This window comes from Trachurus japonicus, chromosome 24, assembly GCF_045865225.1.
Source record: "Trachurus japonicus isolate A0001 chromosome 24, Traja_1.0".
NCBI classification, from domain to species: Eukaryota; Metazoa; Chordata; class Actinopteri; order Carangiformes; family Carangidae; genus Trachurus; species Trachurus japonicus.
This window is the reverse complement of record NC_140930.1, coordinates 19,686,064-19,704,072: the sequence shown is the minus strand read 5'-3', so window position 1 is coordinate 19,704,072 and position 18,009 is coordinate 19,686,064. Positions and strand designations below refer to the sequence as shown.

Genomic DNA, 18,009 nt, shown 5'->3' with positions numbered 1-18,009 from the left:
TCCTGATCAATCAGGCTTTGTTAAGAATAGGTTTGCATCAGACAATGTCAGAAGATTACTGCATATTATACATGCTTCTCCTAAATCGTGTCCCCTGCCTGCAATATTATCTATTGACGCAGAAAAGGCGTTCGATCGTCTTGAATGGAGCTTCCTGTGGTTTGCACTGGAACATATGGGCTTTAGTGGACAATTTATTCATATGTTAAAAGTTCTGTATAATAATCCTACAGCGATGGTGTTGACGGGGAACCAGTGTTCCTCTCCATTTCCCATAGGCAGAGGAACTCGCCAAGGCTGCCCCCTCTCTCCACTTTTATTTATTTTATCTTTGGAACCGCTGGCACAAAAAATTCGCCAGTGCCAAAATATAAATTCTATAGTGGTGGGGAAAGTGCATAACTCCATTTCATTATATGCAGATGACATTTTATTATATTTCAGTAATGTGATTCATGATTTGCCTCACAGTAATAAAATAATTTCATTATTCAGTAGTATTTCAGGTTATAAAGTAAATTTGAATAAATCAGCACTTTTACCTTTGAAGGATGTTTCAGAATACTCAGATTTGCACACAGAAATCCCAGTAGTTTCACAATTTAAGTATCTGGGGGTTGATATTTTCTCTACTCTTGACAAAATTACTAATAAGAACTATAAACGACTATTTGACTTAGTTAAAGGGGACCTGGAGAAATGGTTCGATCATAAATCATTGTCATTAAGTAGCCGAATATCAGTTATTAATATGATGGTCTTACCCAAGATAAATTTTCTGTCCAGTATGTTGCCCTTACCTTCGCCGGTCCGCTATTGGGAAAGGACCCAGAGTCTTGTGGCAAAGTTTTTGTGGTTGGGAAAACGACCTAGAATTGGGGGTACGGTACTTCAGCAGGGCAAACAGCTAGGGGGATTTGGGCTGCCCAATTTTAATTTATACTATTTATCATTTATGCTCCGCCCTTTAAGAAACTGGTTCTTTCAAGATGTGAACCCTTCGTGGCTCCAGATGGAGCAGGATATTGTTTCTCCTTACAAATTGGAAGAATTAACCTTTTGTGGTCTACCCTCCAGATACTGTCAAACAAAATTTGGCCCTATAGTCGCCCATTCTATACGGATCTGGCGGGAAGTGGAGAAATTGGGTGGCTGGGAGATGCAGTGGCACACGCAGACACCAATTTTTAGAAATCAGCTGCTATGCTTGGAGAGGAAACCAATTATTTATTCCCCATGGTCTAACTCTGGTATCCGTATTTTATCCCATATTATAGACGACAGAGGACTTAGGTCATATGAAGATCTCAAGAGCTTATATAATCTACCCAGATCTTCCTTTTATTTTTATTTACAGTTGAGACATGCTATCTTAGCTCATGGAGTTCCATGTAACATGCCTCTTCTCGAACATCCCCTTCTCAAGCTTTTAGGCATGGAATCTAAATCCAGAGGTCTGGTATCCACTCTGTATCAAAAAATACAAGAAGCTAAAGGCCATACACTGGGGGTGACCAAAGTGTGGAATGTTGATTTGAAGGAATATAACCAAGTTATTGATTGGAAGAGAGTATGGGGAAACATTAAAATTACGTCACGGAATTTCAATTATCAAATGATTCATTATAAATTTATTCACAGATTTTATTTAACACCCAGGAAACGCTGCCAACTTCAACTTTGCTCCACTCCCACCTGCCCCTTGTGTAACTGTAGCCAAATAGGAACTTATTGTCATATGATGTGGCAATGTCCGGATGTGGAGTTTTTTTGGTTTCAAGTAGCATCCCTGATGGGAGATATAATTGGGATCAGCATACCGTGTAATCCGATTGTTTTGCTGCTAAACGATGACTCGCAATTAGTACTTAAGTTTACTCAGAAGAAACTACTTTTCTTAGGCCTGACGGCAGCCAAGAAGATGTTAATACAGAGGTGGAAACCGCCACACACACTCAATATCTCTCGATGGACTGCCTTACTGTACGACATTACTTCTCTGGAGCTCTCGATTGCCCGATCGAATGGGGCTATAGCGAATAGCATCGAGGTCCTGTCTAAGGCATTGGAGAAGATTAGACTTAAGTTACATAGACAAAATTGGTTAGTCGATAGGGCTTAGTCCCCCATGTATGAACTATAAAAGTGTATGAAGATGTCTGGGTAAATTTGTGCATAGGGATTTGGGAGTTGAGGGGTACCTGTACGGTATGTTTGGTATGTATGTATATATGTTGAATATTTGGGGGACACTACTGGCAGTGTGAACCGATAAGATCACCCTTATCTCAGGATGGTCATTTTTATTTTTATCTTTATTTTTATTTTTATTTTTTATTATTACTTATTTATTTATTTCCATTATTACTGGTGTACTCTTTGGACATTTGTTAGTAGAAGAGGAGAGGGACAAGGGGACTTGACACTTCTGTGTTAATTAATTGAACTGTATGTGATGTACTTCCCACTTTATGTTCAGAGACTAAATCCAGCACGGGGAAGGGGAGGGGAGGGAAATAAGCCAGAGGGTTAGGGTGGTATGGGTGGGATAAGGGTGGGACAATAGCCCACACTCATTTTGTATATGATGTATGGTGGTATATGTACGATGTACGGTGGTATATATATATATATATATATATATATGATTTAAGGTGGTGTATGTATATATGTCAATTAAGTAACTGTGAATTTGATTTAATGTGGGCATATTGTAAAACGGGCAGGGGGGATGAAATAATAAAAACTTGATCACAAAAAAAAAATTATAGAAACATCTGTATAAACTTGCAGCACCTGCACATCATGACTTCTTGTGCTTTTTTTTTCTTTTAAAGATGTCATCCAGTGAGTTGACTGAAGCTGGTGTCCTCGGCCTCAGGGACCTGGACGCTGCTGAATCTGAGAACCTCAGTGAACCCAGGTCTCCTGGATGTGTGAAGGAAGTCCAGACTTCTGGACGCTGCCCCGAAGCTGCAACAGAAGCAGAAACGGCAGCCGCTCTCAGCAGGCCAGACCTGCTGACGGAGCTGAGGATTGTCCATGCGCTGGATGAGCTGATCATGGAGGAGCAGCTGGAGATCCACAAGCTCCGGCACTGTGAAATAAACCCCAACAATGAGCTTTCGGGGATAAAACCTTCAGATGCAAACGGGACATCGAACAGAGAGAGGGAGGCTTTCCGCCTGCAGCTGGAAAAAGAGAAGAGGGAGGTGGAGAAGCTGGAGAAGAGTTTGGACAAAGAGCGTAAAGTGAAGAAGCGCAGTGACAGAGCCAGAAAGGTTCTCAGATGTTCTATAATGGAAAAGGCCAGAGGTCAGAACATGGAGGACCAGGCCCTCTGCAGGGAGCTTCTATCAGAGGGCTGCACCAGATCTCAGAGAACACTCCCCACAGCCATAGACCACAATGAGGAGACATGCAAGACTGAAGATCCTCCAGCATACCTACATGCTGGTGTTGACAGGGAGCCCATACCACATAATGATGATCCTCAACCTCAGGATCCTCCTTCCTGTGAGGCTGCTGCATCACCATGCAACTCGAATATTTCCCATGATCTGAAGCAAGCTAACGAGGAGTTGGAAATCCAACCTCAGGATTGTGTCTGTGGGGAAGAACTAGAAGAATCCAGTGAAAACAATGTCACATGCAAACCAGAAGCTTCTTTAACCCCTGAAATGAAGCCAGACGACGGAGCGTTTGACCCCGGTGGAGAAGCTTCACTTTCTGTGACTGACGACCTCCCTGAACATGAGGTTGCTCCTTCCACAGAGCTGCTGGATCCGCATCTGTCTTCAGCAGCTCAGGATCCAGGTTCTGGGGAACTCGAGCTACAAGAAAAATGTGTTGAATCAGAGAGAACGACTCCACCCGTCAGTCTCCACTTTCTCCATCCAAATGTAAAGGACCAGAGCAACAACAATAATAACCACTCGCAGAGATGTAGCCTGTCCTCAGACCACTTGTCTGAAATGACCACAAAAGATGAAGAGGACACATCAGCAGCACCTTCAGGTTTACTACAGACGCGCAGTGTGTCTCCTCCAGATGAGCAGTCGGCCCCACAGCTGGATGGACTGCATGAAGACTTCCCTGATGGTATTCAGAGGATATCAGGCCCTGGGTCAGCTGGGCTCCAGACCCAGCTCAACATCGACACTACAGAGGTAGTCTGCATTTACACCTCTCTGTTTACCCTGTGGTTGATGTAGTATCATAGTGAAACTGCAGTAAGACAAGTTTACTTGAGCTTTTGAATAGATACTATATTTGTCTGTTCTAAATAAAAAAAACAGAAATTCATCTTTTTAAAATGTCTCCATTAGGCATTAAAAATTAAAATCCACACCTAGGCATTTTATATGGAAATAAACCTACTCATTATAAGTTGGCCAACAACTCATTTGCAAATCCAGAACCATTTTGGTGAAAAAATGTAGTTGTACAAACATAATGTTTCATAAATGTCTCAAACTAAATAATTAACAGCTATAATTATTTTTAAAGCTCCTAAATTCTTTTTTTCTTTATTATTGAGACTCATAACTGTCATAATTATGATCAGCCAATTATAGAAAGGTTGCTGGCTGGACCTTTGGTTCCCAGCCTTTTTTATGCCTTTGCTCACAGCAGCAAAGGAGTACATGATGAAATGTTACATTTTTAATGAGCAGCAGCACTGTTCTTTATTTGATTTTTATATTCTATTTATTTATTACATTATTTATTCATTACATTGATATATGTTCTCACTGTGATTACAGATGATGGATTATAAGACCCCCATAGTGCTGGACACTGGGTCTGGTTTGATGAAAGCGGGATTCGCAGATCAAGATCATCCCAGCACCGTGTTCCCAACAATAGTTGGGAGACCTAAATATGAGGCAAGCGTGCTTCTCATTCACCTCCATTGGAAAGATACACTGTAGTTGTAAAAACATCATCTTCACATGTTTGGTTTCTGTCCTCACAGGAAGTAATGAACGGCAATTTAGAGAGAGAGATGTACATTGGCCACGAGGCTCAACACATGAGGGGGGTCCTGGCTCTGCAGCACCCCATAAAGAACGGGATCATCCGAAACTGGGACGACATGGAAAAGGTAACGATGTGATGATGCCACTGGCAAGATAATACAGCATCTACAAACACCCTTCCTGCGCTGTAGCTGGGATGTTGTGATTGGCATCAGCGCATGCCATGTCATTCAAAGTAACCATCATTCTCTTTCCGTATTTCCTCAGCAGGAAATACTTGAACTGCTGTGGCCACTTAAAAAATGTAACGCAGAAAAACGGTTTATACTGTGCGTGTATGTGTCCTTTAAACTAAGAGTTTTGTGGTTTCAGATTTGGCATCACACATTCCAGCAGCTGGGTGTGGAACCAGAGGACCACCCCGTTCTGCTGACCGAGGCAGCCATGAATCCCCTGGAGAACCGTCAGCGCATGTTGGAGATCATGTTTGAGTGTTTCAACGTTCCCCTCACTTACGTGGCCATGCAGGCGGTGCTGGCCCTGTACGCAGCCGGCAGGTCCACCGGTACGCTACTCCATTCACTCTTTTTTTTTAAACATCTGAGTTCGGTTTGTTTGTTTTGTATGACAGATTTTTTCCTTCCAGGTGTGGTGTTTGACTCTGGAGACGGAGTGAGCCACAGTGTTCCTGTGTTTGAGGGATACTGTCTACCTCACGCAGTGCAGCGCTTCCCTCTGGCAGGCGGAGATGTAACACTGCATCTTAAAAAGGTATCCAGCAACTAGAGATGAAACACTGAGTTTGTAGGCTTCTATTAACTTGGGTTGGCAGCTATATACCTTTTTTTTTTTCTCAAACTTAGGCTAAGAAGGAGGTGATTGACTTCTTTTACACTGTCAGATGTGTTTACGTTTTCACAGCACATCATCACAGAGCTCATCATAGAAACAATGAGCCCCATGGCTCATAGATGGGTTGATGCCCCTGTCAGTGTTTGAGCCTTTTTTTTCTTTCTTTCTTTTTTTTTTTTGTTAAACCAACACTAAGGAACTTTTCAACCTTCATAAAATATTTTCATAACTTTTGTGATGATACATCGACTTACAACAAGTTGAATGACACCTCTGTCATGGCCTGAGGGGGTCTGTATCTCTTTCTCTGGCACTAAGCAGCTTTGAGGAGCATGGTAGGAACCCTGCTCTCACTTTACTTTCACTTTCACTTTTGCGAGTCACAACAAGGAGGGAACAGGCAAAACGGCACTTTAGCAATGGATTATGTTTGTGTTTTCACTTTGAAATGATCCACTGGAAACAGAAACTTAGTTTTGATGTCTTCTGTTAATTTTAATGCAGGATATTTACAGGGCTTCACGCTAGTGTTCATGGGAAATGGAGTCTTCCTTCAGGCAAAACACTACCGCTTTGGTCCACAGGCGCCGCCAAACTCAACCAAAACTGAAAGTTTTTTAGTACTGCTTTAACATGATCATTTTGGTCATAATAATCATGATATCTAATTTTTATACCCTCATCTCTATCGGCAGTGTACTGTTCTACACACTGTGCTGGCAGTGGTGTGCCTGAGCTGCTGAGGGAGATGTTTCTGTATCAGTCGGCCTGTGAAGCTTTAGTGTGTGTGTGTGTGTGTGTGTTGATGCTAAAAGTAAATGCATCTTGCCTCTTAAAGCTCCTGCAGGAACAGGGGGTGAGCATGCGCACCACAGCAGAGATGGAGATAGTGAGGGAGATGAAGGAGAAGTGCTGCTTTGTGGCTCTCAACTATGAAGCTGAGCTGACTGGAAGGGAGTCCTCCTGCGGGGAGACGCATTACACCATGCCGGACGGACAGACGGTCACTCTGGGCTCAGCGCGCTTCAGGTAACTCCACATCGTGTCCTGCCTAAGATCAACAGCTTATAAAGAAAGTAAATATTAAAACTGGAAATCTTATTTTTAAATATTCTGACATGAAAACACACCAACAGAAATATTGTAGTTCTGTGATGACTGTTACCCCTCAGGGAACCAAACTCTAATTAATTAAAGGGATAGTTCACCCAAAATTCAAATTTTACTCATTATCTACTCACCCTCATGTCAACTAAGGGCTGGGAGAATTTTCAGAGTCCTCCGTTCCTTCTCTGAGTTACAGGGGGGTCCGCGCAGCAGTATTTGTCCATATAATGGTTGTGAATGGATACCACTTTTCTTCGTCCAAAAAGACACACCAAAAAACATCCAAATACCTCCATACTGCTCGTCTGTAATGTCCCTCTTGTATTGAAGCCCCGACATGAGAAATTGTGATTTGCACTGACACAGGAAGAGCAGTGAACTGAGACACTGGGAGCTTCCGCTACAAACAAGCTCAAAATATAGATATTATAGAATTTTTTTCGGAACAATTTCTCATGTCGGGTCTTCAGTACAATACAAGCTCTTAGTCGACATGAGGGTGAGTAGATAATGAGTAAAATTTGAATTTTGGGTGAACTATCCCTTTAAGTTTAATAAATCAAAAAAGTCAGTTTTTTTTATATATTTCTCTGGATTTGAAGTTGGAAGAGTTGGGGTTAGTCAAGAAACAAATTCCTGTTTTAATCGACTGAATCTGGCAACTCGCATCTAGACACTGCGTGCAGGTTTTTTAAGTGGATGGATGAGACATTTCCAGTATTTCATTAAGTTGACATGCCCCTTCAAAATCACCCAGGGCCCCCGAGATTCTGTTTAAACCCGAGCTCATCGGGCAGGACCAGTACGGGATGCATGAGAGCGTCTTCAAGTCGATCCTCAAGTCAGACATTGACCTGCGGCGCTGCTTCCTGGGAAACATCGTGCTGTCAGGTAACAGCTGCTTCTTGTTAGCAAGTCACGGCTCACACAGATGAAATCCAGCTGTGCCAGCGTCTACACAGATTATTGTGCCTCATGAATGTCATCACGACTGGGTTTTTTTTTTTTGTGTGTGTGTGTGTGTCTCTTGCTGTAGGTGGGAATACTCTGCTGCCCGGTCTGCCTGAGCGGCTCCAGGCTGAAATCAAAGGCCTGCTACCTGTGGACATGGGGGAGCATGTTCGTGTCACCCAACCCAAAGACAGAGACTTCTCGGTGTGGAGTGGAGGAGCGGTGCTGGCCAACCTCCCCACCTTCAGCTCTGCGTGGATCAGACAGGACGAATACGCAGAGTTCGGCCCACAAATTGTCTTCAGGAAGTGCTTCTGAGGAAGGCTACTGTGTAGTCTGCCAGTCGGACTCCTCTGCAATGTACCCCGAAAGTTTATTTCACCAAGTGCAATATACACATCTCTAATCTAGTGCCATGGACTGGTCTGAGCCATTATGACCTTTTTAGGTTGTTTTTTAAAATATTTGTCTACTGCAATGTGTTTAAGTAGTACTTGCCCTAGTCATCAGTGTGGATCTTTACATATGCAGGTTTCTATTGACCTGCTTCTTGCTTTATGCCTTTAATCTATTGAGATCCACCAGTATGGCAAATATGAAACTAAATTATTGGGCCCCAACGAACTTTTTATCTGTCTTAACATTCCCATTTCCAGAATCTATTTCTGTAAGTGTAAGTATTATTAATGTCTGTGATAAGTGCCTGGGATTGAAGCCTTTGAATAGATGTTAGCCATCTTTGATTCCAGAGAAAGTCACTGCGTTTGTGTACATATATATATATTTCTATATGTGTGTTTGTGTGTATGTATACATAAATGTAGATATAATATCAAATCACTGTATTTAAACAATTGAAAGTAAGTTTCAAATAAGAAATAATCTGTGTGTTTAGACATGGTGAAGGTTTGGATCAATGTACACAGCTAAAACCTTTTCATTAGAACAGCATTGAATTTTTATGATGGCACATTTGGCACACTATGAGAATTAAGCTTTTCTTTGTGTCATGACTTCATTGTCAAAAAAAACAAACATTGCTAGAACCAAGCTTAAATTCTTTTATTTTTTCTTATTGGTTTTTTCAATTTTGCTAAATTTCAACTTTAAATTCTTTTTTTTTTTTTCCTGGCAGTGTCCCAAATGCTCATCAAATATTGTGACTCTGAAGTCAAAGAATAACTTTGCTGTTTACTGTTGTTGCGGTTCTGTGAACTGTAAGGAGGAAAGTGAAGATTTGTGGTCTATGGAGTTTAGTTGAAGTGACTGAGTCATGTCTGGGTTGTGTCTGTTGTCCCACATGCTGAGTCTGCTCCTGGTTGAACTATTGGTTAGTGAAGGTTTGGATGTGGTTGGGAGAATCAGGCACAGTGTTAACTCTGGTAATGCCCGTCTATCGCCTTATTGCTGTAACATAAGCAGGAGGATGTGGAACGCTCACTGCTGCAGGTGTCATGTTTGTCCACTGGCTTTTAGTAGTTGTTCTCTTTTATATAATATTGAGTGCAGTGTTTTGCCTCCGTTTGTTGTTTATTTTCTCATCTGAGAACACTAATTGTGTGGGATTTATAACACTTGCGCAGTAGTGTTTATTCCTGGAAAGGCGTTCTGGTGGAGTCGAAGCTGTAGTATTTATCCCTTAACCCACAATTCTCGAAAACCTTCTGTGTATTTATACTTGAGCCTTTGCATGAAATTATTTATTGCATGTAATATAGTCGCCCCGTTTGCATGTACATTTATTGTTGTATGTGTTTCTTTGCATTGTTTTCCCCTGTTTCTTTTTCTTTTTTTCCTTTCCCAGACAGCCTTTATAAGGGCATGGGGTTGTCATATGACCAATAGTTCAGCTTAGTGGAGATGACTGAATTGTGCCCGTGGGAACTCCAGTGCTGCTCAGTCTGCTTCTCCAGAACGGATCACCTCCTCTGTAAAACAGTATTGACGTGTTTCGACCAAACCATGCTGTTTATGTCACGTCTGTTTTTATAATAAACATTTTAATATTCACATTTTGCATGGTGTTTTGAGTTAATTTCCTGTTCAGAGACCTGCTGTGGGCTGGTAAAACTGGAACACTATCTGGCCTTCCAAAATCTAGAAGAAAGGCCATTTCTGTCAAAGAGCATGGCTTATTCCCTTACGTCTTTTTGATGACAAAAAGGCAGATATAACCTTTTTTTTTTCTTCTTTTTTCCCCAAAATATTTTACATTTAATCTTATCAAACTAATTGAACACTGAAAATAGAGGAAACAATACATTGTAAAATAAGATGCATGGATGATGAGACAAACATAAACGTATGGTGACCACATTGTAAAAGGACAAACCCCAAAAAACAAAGGAATACCATGGAGAAAAAAAAAAAAGTCTTGTTCTTATTGCTTTGCTGTCTGGATATTTATTTCTAACTTGTACATGGTTTGTTCCAGAGCACAACAACTGTGACGTTGTTGCACTGTTACCACGGCAACCAGATATCAACAAACTGCTCCGTAGTAAGCAGCGTCGTTCAACAGTAGCTAAAAAACAAAGTAAAGGTGTTTGTCTGTTTGTAAAAAAAAAAATGTCTCGCGCTCATGCAGAGAGTGTGATTAAAAACATTATCCGGAAAATAGTGCAGCAGTGCGCGGAGAGGGGACATGCTGTGTCCGACACTCTGGCGGCTTTCATGGTGAGTAAGCTAAAGCTAAAGCTAACTCGCTCCAGAGTTAACAGGGTGCGAAGTCATTTCTGAAGTCTTCTGGACTAATGACGAGTCATATTTGGATATTCTGGTGTTGTGCTGCTGACTGACAGCCCTGAATGACTGAACCCTCCTACTTCTATTTCAATATCTCCAGGTGAAGTCTGTTGTGCTCGACCCAAGACATGGATTTGATGCTGACCGGACACTCACCAGACAGGACATCCAGAAACTGGAGGAGGTTAGTTAACTACTGTTATTAGCCATGTTAATGAACTACAATTATGTTTACAAGTTGTTTCTCCATCTGCAACATCTCTTCCAGCTGTGTCTGGATAGACTCATGGTGAAGTGCAGCCCATCCCTCGACACCATCAAGATGCAGGTGTATTTTGACCTGAACTACACCTCCCGACGTAAATAACTTCATTCATACTGATGTTCCCCATTGATGAAATCAAAGGGCCTCAGAGCTTTTTTAATGTCTTATAGTACTGGTTACATTCATTCACATATTATATCAAAACACTCAACCAGATCACCGAACCAAATATGAGACCAATAACACCAAATTATCAATATAAAATATCAATGTACCAAAACATCTGATTCACATCAGACAACAAAAATGAGTCATGATCCAGTCAGAATGAAAACACAGACTTGACTACACAGCTGCAAGTAAATGTCCAAAAATCTGATTAGACATGAGAGAAGGAAGTTCCTCAGTCAGTTATGCAGTGATAGCTCACAGTTTCCCCATGGCAACGTGTTTCCTCTTTGTTTTAGTGCATGTCACCAAAATCTACTACAGATCTGATGAGTCTGTGATGCTTAAAGTTTGAACTACACATCTGTAGTATGCACTATTTTGTCTGCAGCTTTGGGTGAGCTACAACAAGAAATTGTTATATCATGTGATGTATCATAAAGATACTTCAACTAAAATATAATCCCAGTATAAATGATTGAATCCCTAATCTTTTTCAGTATGTCAACCTGAATCAATAAGATGAAGACAGACTTCAGAGTATATTAGGTTAGATTACATAAAATTGGATTACATAATAAAATAGGATGTCTAGATCGTCCACCCTGGGGCTTTGTTGTATGCAACAGTCTGAGTCAACACAGCCAATATACATCATAAATACATGAATACAAAAGAAACATAAACACTTTTAGTACAGACTTCTAACAGTCTATACACACTTTTGAGATTGTTATTGTATAAGAAATACTGTGTTATGATATGAGTGTCATGGTCATGACTAAGCAAGGACTTTCTGTGTCTGTGCAGGAGAGTTTCTGGAGGAAATCCACAGGATGGCGGAGTCCAAGCTCAGCTCAGTGAGCAGAGAGATCACCGACAGCAGGGTGAAGACACGGGACGACTTCGATGCTCTGTATCGTAAAATCATCACCTACATCCTGCTGCGCTCTGGCATGGGCTCACCTACAGCTGTGGACTCCATCAAAGAGGCTACAGGTCTGACATCAACTTCTTCTTTCACCATAGTCAATAAAATCACTGTGGCTTCATTAAAGGGCAGAACCACCCATTTTAACAACTAACAAGTAAATAACCAGTCAGTGAACTGCACTGAGATTTTGCAGAGCTCAAATTAAAGCCACTATTCCATGCTCAGTACTAAATGTTGAGTCAGTCACTTAAAGTTTACTTTGCTTACATGCATGAACTGAACTTCTGAACTGACTTATGTGGATGTTATATTGTCTTCAAATACACAGAAATACCGTGAACTAAACATTCATGCCTGAAAGTTTGGATTAGAGTTAGGGAGTTAGCATTAAGAAACATGTCACCCCTACTGCAGCTGATGTTGTGACATGCTCTGGACAAGAAAGGTACACTACATTTTTGGGGTTTAGCACATGGTCAAAAAGATTAACTCTTGTTTGGCACTTGCAGCCATTGCCCAAGTGGGGAAACAAAAGTGGGGCTACATCGACATCAAACCTATCCATACTGTATGTCTTTGTTTGTTTCAAAAGTGTTCATTTGACTCTGTCTTGGTTCAATATAATCACGCACCTGTGCACAGAGCCAACTCCACAATTAATTTGTTAATAATAAAAACTGTGTAGACCAGACCAGAAGTTCTTGTATGCAAAGGGCCTTGACCTCGACTCCTTCCAATATCTTGTGATGAGATTTAGAGCTGGAATAAATCACCCAACGGCAGTACTGAACATCACTGATGATAGATTAGCAGGGAGCTAATCTCTTGGTTTACTTTAGGCAAAATACCCCCTTGATCTAAAGATGTAGTGGTGCAGATATTTCAGAGCATGACCCCATATATGATTAAATCTGGAATCGCCAAACTCAAATTACAGCAGTGCAGGATGTCCTAAAAAACTCTCTGGACATGATCCAGATTCTTACAAAAACCTAAAAAGAACATCAACTGATTCTTTAGGTTTTGATGCATTGATACTTTTTGCTATGCAAATAATATTCTCATGTAAACTCTATTCTCACCCTTGATTTGTTTGTGTCCCAGCCACCCTTCAGAGTGTCTTCCCTCAGACTGAACTGGGAGCCTTCATGGTGCTTGTAAAGAAGGACAAAGAGCAGCAGCTAAATGAACTCACCATGATTGTCACGGGGATCCGACTCTTTAACAAAGCCAGCAAGAGGAGAGAGGAGGAGACTGACCTCTCTGAACTAAGTACAGTATATAGTACAGTAGAAACATGATTGAGTTATCATGGTGGAGAAGAGCTGCTTATGTAATACCTCCTTTCCCCTGTGCAGTGCCTCCAGCTCTTAATGAAGCTCTTCCAGTCGTCAGTAAAACCATAGAAGAGGAGCTGAGTGCGTCGCAGAGCTTGGCATGGAAATACACTGCTGTGCTGGAGAAGCTGACACTCTCAGATGATCAGCCTGAAGACAGTGTCATACTCAAACGGGCTCTCTACAATGTCAGACAGCATGAAGCCTTCCTCAAAGTGTTACTGGTGAGCTAGCTAATTGTCCTTTCATGTAGCTTTAGTCTTTCTTTAGTATAAACAACAGACATTTTCCTTGAGGCTTATGAAGTAAAAGAGGACATGCTTTCACTTTACTTCCAGGATGATGCACGTGTGTGTGCCAAGCATGTTGAATCCCTGCAACTGAAGTTCTCATCCCAGATGAAGCTGCTCAGAGAAGCGGTGCAGTCAAAGACAGCCATCCCCACTGCAAATGTTTTTGTAAGTGTCTTTGCTGTTATGTTGCTGCTGTAATTATGACCTGTCATATCCATATACTAAACATAACAATGGACATGTAATCCAGACTAATCTAAATATTGTTAATTCATTAGAACTAGGCTTTTTACCATAGGGCTAATTCAATTGTTAGCTAATTAGATACTGGTAGTTAAAATGTAAATATTGCTAGAGAGAGCCAGGAAGTGGGGAAAGAGACTTGGGGAGTGACTGGCAGTACAGAACAGCAAAGTCAGGAATCGATCTGGCAATCACTGTATTGGGCATTGCCAGCATGGGACGTGTACCAGGCTGTGACTGTTAAAGCAGAAGTAAGTGATATATTTGTGTTAATATAAGTCTTAAATAGTTATATCTTCCGACAGCAATCACTTACATAGAGTGTTTGGACCGAAACACGGGTCTCTCAGTCACTCTGCTCTGCTCTGAGCCGAGGAGAAAACATTTATTGTATCCTACAGTTTTTATCCAATGAGGAGAGAGAACGGCATGCAGGGCTGTGTGTGCAGCCAAGGAACGCCGTGAATGTGGCGACGTAGGGACGAGGACTGTTATGGTGCGTTCAAGGAAACTCGTATTTTTCCAACCGTGAAGTCGTACCAGTTCGATCTGGTACGAGTTCACCGGTCGGAAGTTACGAGTGGCCGTTATAGTGACTTTCACCGGTAAAACAGGTCGGAAAAACACGAGTGGGTTGCCTGGAACGCTACAAAGTCGTAAGTTGTGACTTGAAGCTGTAATTTACGATTTCAAAAGCCTGCCTGGAACGCAGCATTAGCGAAAACGACCGGACCACTTACTTCTGCTTTAAGTTGGACATTTTAACTTCTATAGAGACTCACTATTGCAGCCACACTCTAGTGGTCGGTAGAGGAACTGCAATTTTTGGTTCTTCATTTCGCAGCCTCAAAACTTGAGGCTTTGTCATTTAATCACTTAAAGGAGTAGTTCATGCAATATAAAAAATACACACACTGTTTTCATTTTAGAGTAAGTTTATTTAACTGTCATCAGGTTTCTGTCTGTGCGTTCAGTACAGAGATCCAGCTCGTTGCTTGTTTGCCTGATTCCCATAAATGGAGCGTCTGGTTTGGTCACATATTCCAGTTTAATAAAAAGAATATTTTTACAGCCTCATCTTTGCCATTTCTCCCAATTGTCTTTCAGCCACGGTTCAAGTCCCTCTCAGAATTGTGGTCTGGACTCCAGGATGAGGCTGAGCTGCTCAGCATCCTCAGTAACATCAGGCAACATCTGCAGCTTTTCCTTGCCTCTCAGGCAAAAATGTTCTCTGAGGCCTATTTGGATAGCCTGCTGCAAGATATGAAGGTGAAGACAGATGAAGAGAGGATGACTGAGTCTGCAGGTATGACATAACCCAAGTTCAGAGAGTAAGATACTTCTGATCTAGGTTCATCCAGGAGCTGAGCAGATAAGCAGTTGTTCTTCTTCATTGTGCCTTTTAGACGAGTCTGTTGTTCCAGCTGAGATGAAGACACAGGAATGGCTCCTACCGGATTCAACAGCCAGTTTTAATCGTCTGTTGCTACAGTACAATGGAGTGTGTGCCTACACCCTCGTGAGGAGGGACGGGCTTCTACTTCCAGGTAATGTTCAGTCTGAGATCAGATTGGAGGGAATTTGGAGATCCACTCTGTCAGATTCAGACATGAGTGAAAGCCTCAGCATGCTTCAATCAAACCAGTTTACATGCAATGTTGTATGACCAGATGTAAAGACGGAAGCTATTACATCCTGCAGCCTCCACAATCTATAATTTTGATTGGATTATAATAGAATCCAAAGCAATAAACTTTATTTGCCCCTAGGGGTAATTTAAAAGGCACATTGAGTAGATTATAAATAAAACAGCACACCTTAGTTCATTCAGCAGCTCCAAAAAGACATGGCTGGATAAGAAATATGTCTGAATTATTTATTCTTCTGTCATTCCAAAAATGTAAACATGAGTGAAAAAACACATGTTCTTTTGTTGTGTCACCACAATAACAGCAGCCATTGTGTGCAATGCTCATCTGCATATTAAAGCAGATATCAGTGGAATGTTTTTGTTAATATAAGTCCTAAATAGTCCTATTTTCCGTCAGCAATCACTTACATGAAGTATTTCAGCCTAAACACGAGTCTCTCCGTCACTCTGCTCTGCTGTAACCCGAGGAGAAAATTTTCCTTGTGGGATACAAGTGTTATCCAATGAGGGGAGAGAACGGCATGAAGGGCTGTGTGTGCAGCCAAGGGATGCGCGTGAATGTGGTGACGTGGCACGAGGACCAATTGATGCCTGACAAGGGCGGGGGCTGCTAACTCATGGTGCGTTCAAGGAAACTCGTACTTTGTGTTTTTCCTTCCTGTGAAGTCATACCAGTTCGATCTGGTACGAGTTCACGGGTCGGAAGTTACGAGTGGCCGTTATAGGGAACTTTCACAGACAACAGGACGGTAAAAACATGAGCTACGGGTTACCTGGAACGCTACCAAGTCGTAGTTGTGACTTGAAGCTGTAACTTACGGTTTCAAAAGCCTGCCTTGAACACAGCATTAGCCGAAACGGCCGTGCCGATGATATCTGCTTTAACTTAGAAAACGTATTACATGCAAAGATCATAGACTGCGTCAAGATGATGGAGGAGTGTGATTCCTCGGTCACCTCAGTGCTGTTTTGTCTTCTTTCCCAGGTAATTCCCACATTGGAGTCCTGAAACACAAAGAGAAGCTCTATGCGTTTAGCTCCAAAAAAGCTGCCTTGGAATTTGCCTCCTGTCCAGACGACTTCATCACCAAGATCGCAGAAAAGGCCAAGATCTGCCCTGAGCTCATTCAGCTCCTCAAACTACACCAACAGTTCTCTTGCGTCAGTCCATACTCTGAGGTGAGCAGTGACCAGGGCTCTGAACACACGGTCACACGCACTGCTCACAGTCCCTGTGGTGTGATCTCATTTTAGTAGAAGGAATAGCTCAGTGAAAGCAGTTTGGCTGTTTTATTTTTTTTTACAGATGCAGCCAGGAGAGAGTTTATTGGTGAAACCCATCACCAGGCGTGAGAGCGGCACACAGACTGACCTCCACCCTGTTGAGGCGAACGTTGTCAAGTCGTACGAGTGGAACGAATGGGAGCTGCGTCGAAAAGCTACTAAACTGGTGAGTCTGTATGAGGTCATGGTGGAGGCAGGTGGCAGGTGGGGGAAACCACGCTCACAGAACCTACACACACACACACACACACACATGGGACGGAGCCACAGCAGCACTGGGGAATCCTGGGATGGAGATAACTCAACATCTGAATCATGAAATGCTCCTTGACCAGATACAACATTATAATTAGTTCATCTTAAATCACAGTGGCTGCAATAAGTGTGATATTTATACATGATATGAGCACCCAGATAATCCCCACTTTTTCAGCCAATTAAATATTAGCATGGAATTGATTATCTTGGAAATGCAGCCTCAATAAATTGGTAGTCAAGTAGCAAGTCACAAGATGTCTGTGTGGCTTATGAGAGTGCTCTCTTATGTCCAGGATAATCAGGTAGCAGTTGAGATTGAAAACCTTATTATTTTTGAAGATAATTACAAGTATTGAGTCTTTTCTTCATTCTAGGCTGATCTTCTGACCAAAACAACGCACTCAACACAGACTGATCTGAGCCACATGAGACGGGAGAACGTCACTCAGACCTGGCTGCCCAAGGACGCTGCCTGTCAGAGCAGGAGAGACGGCGAGAGCAACGTCCCCAAGCCTCAGATCTACCTGGCAGGTCTGAGGGGACAGAAGGAAGGACATGTGGTCAAGACAAACCTGACCAGATCGGTCGATGAATAAGCCCTAGAAGTTGTAAAAAAAAAAAAAAAAAAAAATCTTAGTAGCAGAGTTAAATAAAGCTCATGTAACATGTCGTTTTGATTCATTTTGCTCTTATTTCACATGGTGAGGACTTGAGGAGTTTTAAAAAAGTATAAATTGCTACTCACATGCAGCTTAGTTACAATCCACACATTTGTTTTATTTGTAAAATGTAATAATAATGAGGGAGAGAATTATTTAGTGAAATTTAGTCAGAAATTTTAAGTCAGAAGTTTACTGTACATACTACGTTAAGTTTACTGTGACTTTAAACAGCTTGGAGAGAATTCCACATTCACTCTCTCTCTCTCCCTCTCCCTCA

The 18,009-nt window shown here is 41.8% G+C and overlaps 2 protein-coding genes across 2 annotated transcripts in view; both read left to right on the top strand.

Moving 5' to 3' along the window:
- Nucleotides 1-8,916, top strand: part of LOC146961900 (uncharacterized) — a 29,640-nt gene extending 20,724 nt beyond the window's left edge. Inside the window, exons 16-23 of the mRNA XM_085771513.1 lie at nucleotides 2,838-4,169; nucleotides 4,767-4,889; nucleotides 4,979-5,107; nucleotides 5,355-5,547; nucleotides 5,629-5,753; nucleotides 6,673-6,863; nucleotides 7,699-7,832; nucleotides 7,978-8,916. Of these exons, the coding sequence (XP_085627639.1) occupies nucleotides 2,838-4,169; nucleotides 4,767-4,889; nucleotides 4,979-5,107; nucleotides 5,355-5,547; nucleotides 5,629-5,753; nucleotides 6,673-6,863; nucleotides 7,699-7,832; nucleotides 7,978-8,210 (2,460 nt within the window). The 3' untranslated portion in view covers nucleotides 8,211-8,916. The remainder of the gene's footprint in view (nucleotides 1-2,837; nucleotides 4,170-4,766; nucleotides 4,890-4,978; nucleotides 5,108-5,354; nucleotides 5,548-5,628; nucleotides 5,754-6,672; nucleotides 6,864-7,698; nucleotides 7,833-7,977) is intronic.
- Nucleotides 8,917-10,355: 1,439 nt separating this feature from the next.
- cfap206 (cilia and flagella associated protein 206) lies at nucleotides 10,356-17,668 on the top strand. The gene is made up of 12 exons (XM_085771512.1): nucleotides 10,356-10,568; nucleotides 10,738-10,821; nucleotides 10,906-10,996; nucleotides 11,881-12,069; nucleotides 13,109-13,276; nucleotides 13,363-13,565; nucleotides 13,680-13,799; nucleotides 14,985-15,183; nucleotides 15,284-15,424; nucleotides 16,514-16,707; nucleotides 16,835-16,978; nucleotides 17,445-17,668. The coding sequence occupies exons 1-12, from the start codon at nucleotides 10,461-10,463 to the stop codon at nucleotides 17,664-17,666; spliced, it is 1,863 nt and encodes a 620-aa protein (XP_085627638.1). The 5' UTR covers nucleotides 10,356-10,460; the 3' UTR covers nucleotides 17,667-17,668.
- Nucleotides 17,669-18,009: the final 341 nt, after the last annotated feature.